The sequence below is a fragment of the Poecilia mexicana genome, unplaced genomic scaffold, assembly GCF_051168715.1.
Source record: "Poecilia mexicana isolate PSO_F unplaced genomic scaffold, ASM5116871v1 scaffold_17, whole genome shotgun sequence".
Lineage (NCBI taxonomy): Eukaryota > Metazoa > Chordata > Actinopteri > Cyprinodontiformes > Poeciliidae > Poecilia > Poecilia mexicana.
The window spans coordinates 15,261,357-15,272,003 of NW_028263386.1; the positions used below are offsets into that span (position 1 = coordinate 15,261,357).

Here is a 10,647-nt window from a genome sequence, read left to right on the forward strand (position 1 = left end):
AAGAAAATAATTAAAACACATGAAAATGAAACAGAATGATGTCCCCTCCTTCGTCTTTGTTAATGCCAACTGATCAGGTCAGTTTTTGTAACGAAAACCAAACACCCAGAGCAGAAAATGCTTTTTTTTTTTAATGTTATTTGTGGATCTCTGAAAATGAAATTCAAACTTTAAACATACAGTTGTGTTTTTATGGTCAGTGTGTAATTGTTAGTGCAGCAAATTTTAGAGTAGGATTCATTTTTAAGCGGGATATATTGTAAGTTTGGAATAACAACAAGAGCAAAGTTTACAGCTGGAACAGAGCATGTCAGCCCTCACATTTTAAGGACACACACTCCTGTGTTTACAGCCTATTTATGGCCTCACACCTTTGTTGTTTCACACGTGTAGCAGCAGCAACAAATTTACTTACGTTTCCCTGCAACAGTACATGTTCAGGGATATCTTAGATGTTAAACCAAAAACAAGCAGACTCCCTCCACAACCCCCCAACCAGTTTCAACCATTTCTCCCAACCCCCAGAGGGACAGACCTTTCCCCACAATGTGAGGAATTTGATGAGCTTGCATTAATTGTATCTCTGTCTGTGGCTGAGATATTTGAGTAAAATGTCAAACCCAAAAAATGTGCAACATGCTGCAATAACCGAGTAGATCACAAAGCAAAGATTTTACTAGAGGTTTACCTGCTTATGGACATGTAAAATCTGCACAAACATGTTTCAAGCAAATAAGTCTAACTATGCTTCCCACCTGTTCCAGCTCTAACAGGAAGCAGAGAATAAGTCAAGCACAAAGAAAAGGAACAGTTTGCGTGCAGAAACTTAATAAAAAGAGAACATTACTTCTCACACTTGCTGAATTAATGCAAATACAGTTTGTGCCTGGAGGTGTGTGCCGTGTCAAAGCAGGTTTTAATAAGCTCGTTGCAACCTAACTCGGATCTTGCAGCATTTCTGCTTTTCAGCAGCAAAGTTATGAAAGGAACAAACACTTTAAGCCAAAGCACACCAGAAGTGATAAGTTTAGCTATAAAGTATATATGAAGGAGCTCAAACGTGCATGCCTCTGAATAAGAACCGACTGTACGGCTAAGTGGGCTGGGAAAAAAGACCTGCAGGTGCAGCTGCCATCCGCGTGTTTTGATGAAACTCGCAAAACAGGTTTTACCGTGTATAAACAAGCTTTGTCTATTCAGCAACTCTGGTACTTTCAGATTTAAGCTTATGCCAGTGTTGGATCCCCGAGTGTCTTTAAGGAAGTAGACAAACACTGAAATTCATCCTTTAAGTAGTACTTGTGGTGAGGGCTATAAATCAGCAGGACGTCAGAAATGCCTGCACCGATGCCCGACGCGTCTCCAGGGTGGGCCGGACCCACAATACTGGATCTGATTTAGAAGGCAGTGCAGAGGGTAATTTCCACTCCTCTGATCTTTAGGTGCGGACAGACAGGGGCAGTGGGCCTCCTCGCAGACACATGCCTTGCGGTGTTAGCATTGCCACTTGCAAAGTTAATGCTGTGACATTCCAGGTCAATAAATTCCAGACCTGCATTTCTCCCGTGGTTCCCTCTTGTGTTTAACCGAAATAAAGTACAACGGCTATGGTTAGAGAACAGACCGGACCTCTGGGAAAACCTGAAAGAGCAGGCTGAGACGGCGCGGCAAGAGGTCAAAGGAAAAATTGACAAAAAGGAAAAAAGCCGACTTGCTACAGAAAGGAGTAAAAGGAAGTCAAACATCAAAAGGACACACCTCTCCTTTCCTGTCCACAAGTGAATGCCTCTCAGTCATTCATGAATCACTAGAATGCCAGAATGATATTTGTGCTGGGTGAGGCAGCTGGGAGAACATTTGTCTCTCAGCTGGATGTCTCCTGAAAATGAAAAGTGATCTGCTCTATGTCAGGGTCACCAGGATACCACTTCACAGTAAACACATCTTCTAGTGAAACCATTCTTTATACTTCCAGTAAAAAAAAAAAAAAACTCCAGATGAAACTCTCAATTTTAGGTAATTCTCCAAAAACATATTTTCATGTTTGAATTAGAGTGCAACAATTACAGACCTCCAGTTATTGTAAAGCTGTGACTTTCAATTTCTCTTTGGGAATTACAACAAGTGTTTAAAATACCACTGTCTAGCTTCTCACGTTAGTAGAGGCAACAACACTGAGAAGTGTATAACAGAGGAATCACTGGACAGAAAAAAGACAAAATGGTGACAGGAGTTACACATTTAAACTTCCTTTAGTCTCCTACAACGATGTTTAGCAGGATTAGTCTGGTTAGCAGTGGTAACTTAATCATGAAAACTTATAGCATGCGCTTTCGTCTCTGCATGACATTTTTTAAGTGCATGAATGATGCTGAGGTTAAAACAACCTGGTAGGCTGGTCAAACAGATTTTTAAAAACATTGCACGTCCCCTTAGTTAAAATTGAGGATATTAGAGCTCCAGTTTTAAATGCATATTGTAAAATCTTAAGGACTACATGTTAATAAACTGGGCTGTTTTCATAGCTTGCCTGAACAATAATGAAGGAATAATAGCAGTTTGCGTTACTGTACTTTATGCTCACATTTAAAAGAACTTTACAGAAGATAACAATCTTTGTCAAATGCTCAATGTTCCAAGCTAATTCCTCACCACATGCGGCCATTTAAAGTAAGACTGTAAAGGCTGAGATTGAGGGAAACCAACCACATCAAAGCCACTTCTAAGAATCGGATGATTTACTGAACATACACAGCTGTTTATACGCCACACGTTTTAGTGCCCAAATACAAGGCACACTGACAAAAACACAATTTCCGTTTTCCACTTAATTTAAACCTTTTGCACGTAAAAGCTCTGTTGATGTTATTGAATGTCACATTATCACGTCGCATGACATCAGACCTGAAAATGCCACAACCTCAAAATGTGAGAAAACTTGGTTCTCTGTTGGCTGCTAAATTCTACGCCACATCCCAGTTAAACCGAGCACCATGCTGTGAAAAGCCAGGGATAATGATACAGAGGGCAAAGTCCTTGACGTATCAGCCTTGGAGCTCCAGACAGGGTCAGAAGCATCATTATTCATGCTACATGTGTCATATACTTAAGTATTAAGTAGACTAAGTCCTGCAGTCTACTAAATTTCTAAAATTCCTGACGTAAAGTACGGCAGGAATTTTACGTAATTTACTAAATTGCCACACATTTTCAACGTCTTAAATCTGTGCAAATCATTTTTTCAGTGACCTAACCCTTAAGATTCATTGCTCACTACAGTGTGATTCAAACTTGGCACTTAGTTTCACCCAGTTTTCGTTTGACCCTAACATGCCATAAAAAAGGAGGTGTTTTGACCTTACAAAAATATCATTCTGAACATAGGATAAGATAAGAAGGTGTTGCATTTCTCTCTGTATATATTTTTATGTTTTTTCTGTCATATTATAAAAATAGAAAAAGTGGTCAAATCATCCGATAGCGATCTATTTGGAACCTGCCATAAAAATGACAAATAAAACTACATGTCTGTGTTTGTCCTTTTATCTTAACAAAGATCGGCAAAGATCATTCCAAAGACATCCATGTGCTTATTTTTCCAGGTGTTATTTAGGGACTTAAATTTGCACCTTTCTATATGAGCAGAAGTATTTTCATACAGTATTATTACCTTCAGTTTTACATCTGATTTTTGCCACAGTTTCGCTCTTTACAAGCAGTGGTGGAGCGCTCCACGTAGTCCTGGACAGTTTGTTTTAAAGACCACTACATTACACAACAATGTAATAAATGGTAGTTTGTTTTAAGTAATTTAAGAAAAAAAGAAATCACTATGTTGGAGATGTTTTGAATAAACGAAAACCAAACACAGATGATAAACGTTTTTCTAATATGGTAGGTAGAGGCAACATTTAATTAAAATATCCAAAAACAGTCAAAATCTGTTTAGACTCATAAAGGTTAAAACTATTCAGCAAACGTAAGCAGTAGTGTGACAGGGCAGTAAAAAGCACAGAAACTGAGCTAATCACACCAACTTCTGTCAAATGACCTGAGCAGCACGCCGAGCTCGCCTTATCTTTTCAAGGCCACCAGCTCCCGCATCTCTCAGTAACATTTACAGACGGATTTGATTCATATCAACATGAAAGTGTCATCTGTTTGTTCCAGCACACAGTTTTGGTTTCATATCAGCCTCTCTGTCCATGTCTACTATAAACTACCTATGGCTGAAACAAGAAATTTTGCACAGAATTACCATGAACGGTCGATCAACCATTCCCATGGTAGAAGTTGCAACCTAAGTTGTGTCGCACATGAAAAGGCAACAAGGTGCTGGTGAGGGTAGATAAAGCTGAAGACATGTTAGTTCTTGCTGTTGGAACACCAGATGGGAAATTATACGTTTCATCTTTGGGCTACTTGTTCTAGCAGAGTTGGAAAATATCACACATTTACTACAAAATCTGGATATTCTTCCATTTTTGTTTGTCATGCAGGCTGGACACAGTGACGACTAAACACAAGTTCTCACTGTAGACTACACAATAGACAAACGCCAACAAAGGTGGAACTCTGGCTTTCCATGTATTTTATAATGCTGATAAGTAATTAGATTAAAATTAGAATATTATATTAGACACACGGGTACTAAAAAAAATGTTAAACTAACATCAGCCTATATTGGTTTTTGCAAACATAATAAATTACTAAGTCTAATTCTAAGTTGGAACTCATCTTATTCTATAGCATCACAACATTTACAAAAATATTGTAAATGACCAACTTATATCTTGACCTGAAACATTGGTTGATTAAAAAAAAAAAAAAAAGTCATTGCAACCAACCAAATTGACTGTGATTGTTAATTAGTGACTTGCTGTGTCAGCTCTTTCTGCTCAGTTTGTCACTAATGACTCACCATTCAAGATTTCATGAGTTATCTATACCAGAAGGGAAAAACATCACAGGCAAGTGATGAAAGAGTTGGCACAACAAGGAAAAACTGAATCACGCAGGCCATCTCTTCTGTTTTCTCCAGAGACACTGCAGACACAACCTTAACACAACAGGAAGTAACAGACTTCTTCTATCCAATTGAGGGTAAATTTGCCCTTCCGATTGCCATCAGTTAGCCATGCGATGCCTGCAGAGAGGCTTCTGTAAAAGACAGCCATCCTAAATGAGACAAACAATGAGATTTAATGAAGCTAAGATGGCTGGGATGAGATTGAGGGCAGGGGGAGGTCAATATCCCTCCTGCAGTACTAAATATGGATTTGGACTTCCTAATCTACAAGAATCAATTAAAGTCGCTGCGCGTTTCTATTGTTCTACTGGAAAAGGAAAAGAAGGTATAACTCAATATAAAAAAGCCAATTATGAACAAATAAAAGTTCCAGTTGAATCCTAAAAGTCAGCTTGATATAGTAAATATAATAAAGCAGCATAAAAAAACAGAGCTATCCAAACAGTAGCAGTTTTATCAGCACCTAATCTGAAGATCTGTGTGCTTTGTTTAAATACCAAGCACTATTCAGCTGATAAGCCAGACAGACACTTTAGTGTCAGTTGTTTTTTGTTTTGTTTTTTTCCCCAGGGAAAAAGAAAAGAGGAAGACAAACAAATTCATCAACAAATGCTTCTGATACAAATCAAAGATAATATTTTCCAAATCTCATTCAAAATGAAATGAGAGCATGAAAACTCTCAACTTTAGAAAGTCAACCAAACTGAGCTGCTGTGGAAAAGCAGTCAGATATATTTTTTTCTGTGAGCCAACATAATGAAGTTGTGATTTTTTTTAGGACCTTCATTATGTTAACAAAGTTAGCTCCTGAGAACTGCCAAACTGAGCTTTGCTTTGTTGGAGACATCACGTCCCTTCCTCCCTGTTTACAGCTCAAGCAAAAACATGCTTTCTACAGGAAAAAAAAAAAAAAAGGCATGTCAGAACCTATTCTGACTGATTTCTATCACATTTCATTTCCAAGGCATATTTGTAAACTTGTCTACTCCTTGGAAAATTCTTGAGTTAATATTTCATCCACAATTTTAATTTTCAAAACCCCCCCTGAAGCTCCAGGGGATTTTCCAGATTAAAATTAGCATGAGCTGGTTAAGGCGGTAGTTTGATTAGAGAGACGACTAAAAGGAGGATTTCCTCAGACTGAACTAAGGGTTTGTCTTTCACGCTATTACAGAGCTAACCTCAGCATTCTGAAAGATGCTTATTTATGCCTAGTCCATTTGTGTGATGGGGTCTTCTGTTATGAAACGTAACATTTTCAGCTCACTGACAGCAGTATTCTGTCTGTAACTGGGTACAAGAACCAAGTCTCTCAAAAATCTGTGACTTACTTACCAGACCAGCGACCAGGATATTCACCACAATATGAAAATCTAAAGCAGGTGACACTTTTAGGGGAGCAGATGGTGTCCCTGTCTGGTATTACAGGGGCTACGTCTTAAAAATCTGAGGCTTAAACAAGCAGCTGCACTGTTGTTTTGTCCGCCTAACTCCATAAATCATAAGCTTAAATACATTTTTAATCTAATTATAGTACTTCTTTTCAATGTGTTAATCTACGCTGCAGACTAATTTAGTTACAAACTTGTGGTCATGTCTAGTTTTTTTTTTAGGAGAGCTTTGTAGGGCTACATGATATTGGAAAATCCTGTAAATAATGCGATGATGATGGCAGTTACGATTTACGTCTATTATCTTCTTTCCCCTCTTTCTCATCTGTGCTTCCTAGGCTCTGTGACCTTTAGTATTTTGGGTAATCTTATTTGTGTCCGGCGTAAATATCTGCTGCTGTGAAACTCTGTCCAACTGGTTAAATATTATGCTAGCAACAATTACTGCACTCCAATCTGTCATTTAAGAAATTAATATTGCACACAAATATATTGTAAGGATATATTTTTAAGTAATTGCGCTGCATCAGTGCTTTAAGGGGTAGCTTTAATTTTGGGTGTTAAGCCTCAAAATTTCTTTTTTATTATTCTAATTTTTTAGTTTTCCAAAAGGTCTTTAGTCCCAAAATTGTTATGTTTTTTCCCCTCTCTGTCCCAATGTAACACCACAAAATAATGAGACTAGAATAAATAATCAGTATTGAGATAAACAGCAAAAACATCTTACAGAATCAATTCGAAGCAGAACTTGCATCCACAAAAATCTAACTATCAATGCTAATGTTAGCACCAATATATTATACGTTTCTAATGGTAACTGCGCTCACCTCACAAAACGAAGACCTTGCTTGATGCCGCTCATCTTCTTCAGTGGGAGCCCAACGTGATGCCATCATTCAACTTCAATGGAAATCTTGCTGTCCGTAAACGCCCACATTGAAAAGCTCCCGCAAAATCCAAGGAAAGATGTTTGGATTTATACCTCCATGGCGGCTAGCTCTCCTAGTCCATCTGTTATAGAAACATATTACAAGGTTTAAGTATGGTGTTTAATTTATTAAACTTAAAATCCACTGTGCAGTTCTGACAAGCCTCACTATCTGAGACCCGGAATGGACTGGGTGTATTCATAAAGCAGAACATCTCTGTTTGAGATCTAGTTGCTAGTTTAACTTTTAGAAAAAAGAAAAAAAAACATCAAGTCTGTGCCATTGTATGAAGAAATAAGTAAACAATTTGACAAGAGACGCACCACCAATTGATTGAAAACTGGCAAAATTTTATTAGTTCAGTTTTAATTGTTGCTCAGAAAGTACAATGCTGGATTTTTCTTTAACACGTGAAATTTGGACCTAAAAAAAAGGCAATTTGTATTGTCCAGAAAAATTCTGATCGGTTTCTCTATGAGTGTAAGAAAGTGAAAGAAAAAAACTGCTCTACTGCATAAAATTAGTAATAGTCAAAAACATGGTATATGGGTTACATAATCAGATTACAAAATCTGTTCCCGTAATTACACCAGATCTTGGTTAAAAAGCCAGGAAACCGTCTAACAATAAACTAACACACCAACAGAACAATTTCATTTTATGTTTTTCTGCTTGTTTAAAAGTATCATTGTGACAACAGCAGGGAGGATTTACATGAATGTTTAGTCTGAACATTTTAAATATTTTTCATGTGCCAAAAATGTTTTTCTGGCTTTTTATTTTTCAGAAGGTTGCAAATTAGTTAGTCCATTGTAACTAACCAATTTCATTATTTCATATAAATAAACAAAGATCCAGTAACCTATTCAAAAGTAATAGTAACCTATTCAAAAGTAAAAACCAATATTAACAATATTAACAATCAATGTTAACAACGTAATTTTGACTTTGATTAAAATAAATAAATAAAACAACTCTACATTGGTATCGGCATCAAAACTATTAAATACAATTTCTGGATTCATAGCAAGTGTTATTTACGTACATTACGTGAGCATCGGAAGCCTTTTCATAAAATATGCATTATGATACTGATCTCAGCTCTAAGTAATCTAACCCAACACAAACATACACATCATTGAATATGAACTAGGCAACATCTACAGCGATATACAACCCAAAAGCTAAATTTAAATGTTATTATGGGAGAATAAAACATGGATGATCTCAGGTCAGCCTAATGAATGGCCAGCAACAAGTGGACTAACAGACGAGAGGCAGGGCGGAAAAAAACTGTGGATGACTTTAAAACTACTTTACATAGTTAGTGTGCATAAGTTAATGTTGGTTGTTATTCTGTCTCCAATAACAAAACGACAGTTTTGTGTTTTGAGAAGTCTTATCGTTTTTGTCACTATGAAATCGATAGAGTACGAACACAGCGTGTCGAGCTGTTGTTCTCCAGCGCTCAACAAAAGACGCTTTGAATTTGTTACTACTCACAAATTACTGCCGAGAAAAGTTAGAAAGTACATATGAGACACTATACCACCATTTCGCGATTTAGTATACAGCTATGTGAATTGAGAAAATAAACAAACAACACAGCTGCGGCAACAGGCTGCTAGCGGTTAGCATTTATGCTAACATGGTTGAGTTAACAAAGTTACCTGTGTAGTTGAGAAGCGTCATAACAGGAGCCAAACTGAGGCAGTGGTTGTCCTTAACAGCGAGCAAACAAACTAAACACATCGTGTGTAAGTTTGTATTTTTTTCAGAAACTATCCAAAGAATCCATAAAATGTCAGTATTATCGACTTCCCGGTGATTAATCCAAACCCAATGAGTGGAGGCGCATGGTGTAGTTCTGTGGTTGGAGTTTTTTTTTTTTTCTTTCCAGCTTTCCCGACTCCCTGGGAGTCCACCTTCAGTCAATAGGGCACTCTCCACCAATCACAGGCGGTGTTTCATTTGAGCGACCCAATCAGGTATGGGTTTACGGAATTTTGTGGTTTGTCTGCAAAACTTTGTTTTTAATCGTTCCCTCAAAACGTCGAGGACATTTGTCAACTATGACTGCCGATACACCCTGGCGTGTTGTTGAAAAGCTCTGTACTTACTGCACATATGCTTTGTAACCAAAAACCGCTGTAGTTTCTACACACAAGGTTAAATAAGAAATCACATGCTGTGGTTCAGTGTGAGGTCGAGTTGGGTATTTTGATGCGGAAAATGTCTTCACGCATACCGCAGTGTATTTAGATTGCATTTCTGATCAAAGAATAGCTACGATTAAAATTACATCTCAACCCAAGAGACAAATTGTGCGGATTTAAATCAGTACCCCGTCTCCCAGGGCTTGAACAAATGTTCCTTTTATGCCTCTCTAACATAAGGGGCCACCTGTTCTTGGAGCTGGCAGCTTTTGTTGCAGAGGGCAGTTCAGGGAGGAGACTTTCATTAGGCTGTACTGTCCAGTCGGTTGTGCTTTGTAGTGAATATATATTTTAAAATCTATTTTTAAATTATGGGTTACTGCGAATATTTATTTTAATTGCCTTCAAAGATTGGGATAGAACTTAATTTAATTGAGGAAGAAAAAAAACGCTGAATAGGTACACAGTCTGTGGAATAGAATTTCAGTATTTTCCACGCCTGTTTAATTCTAAAATTGAATTTGTGTTTGTATTGTATTTTGAGCCGTCCATCTTTAAAGCCCAGCCACTATATAAATCACTCTAGTGAATTCTTGTTTGACACCATAGTTTACTGTTCACTTTATAGTGGGAATTCTCAAAATATTCTCCTTAGCACTCTTGGTTGTTACTTCTTAATAGAGCTACATAACAGCTGGCATGTACAAAATGTCCTGAGAGTCAGAACAGTGATATTTGGACAACAGTTTGAGAACCTTGCATCTAGAGAATGTGGTAATATTCTTCTGTTGAAGGATTTAATCAAGACATTATTGTGTTTGAGCTCAGTTCTGTTGAAAGGTCAGTCAGTTACCTGCAATCCCCAAAAGACCCTATAAAAGCCAAGAGGAAAACCGTCTCGTCCTTCTGGCACTTCATGTTCCCAGCTCAGATAGTGAGAGTCGAATGTCAGGTGTAAACAATGAGCAAAGGGACCCGAAGCATCAAACCCGCTTTTGTTCCTTTTAATGGTTCATATTTGGGTCACCTTTGTTTTTTGTTTTTTTTTTCCTTTAAGCCTCCCTAGACTATTAACTTGAAGTTTTATGTTCCCGCTCTGACCAAAGGAAAAAAAAAATAATCCAGGCACAGACCAACTGACA

At 37.6% G+C, this 10,647-nt stretch overlaps 1 protein-coding gene across 1 annotated transcript in view; it reads right to left on the bottom strand.

The window, feature by feature from the left end:
* The window catches only part of arhgap21b (Rho GTPase activating protein 21b), a 33,069-nt gene extending 23,530 nt beyond the window's left edge, over positions 1–9,539 (bottom strand). The window contains exons 1-2 of the mRNA XM_015005690.2: positions 9,020–9,539; positions 7,248–7,431 (exon numbers count right to left, since the gene is read on the bottom strand). Of these exons, the coding sequence (XP_014861176.2) occupies positions 7,248–7,316 (69 nt within the window). The 5' untranslated portion in view covers positions 7,317–7,431; positions 9,020–9,539. The remainder of the gene's footprint in view (positions 1–7,247; positions 7,432–9,019) is intronic.
* Between the last annotated feature and the right edge of the window lie 1,108 nt (positions 9,540–10,647).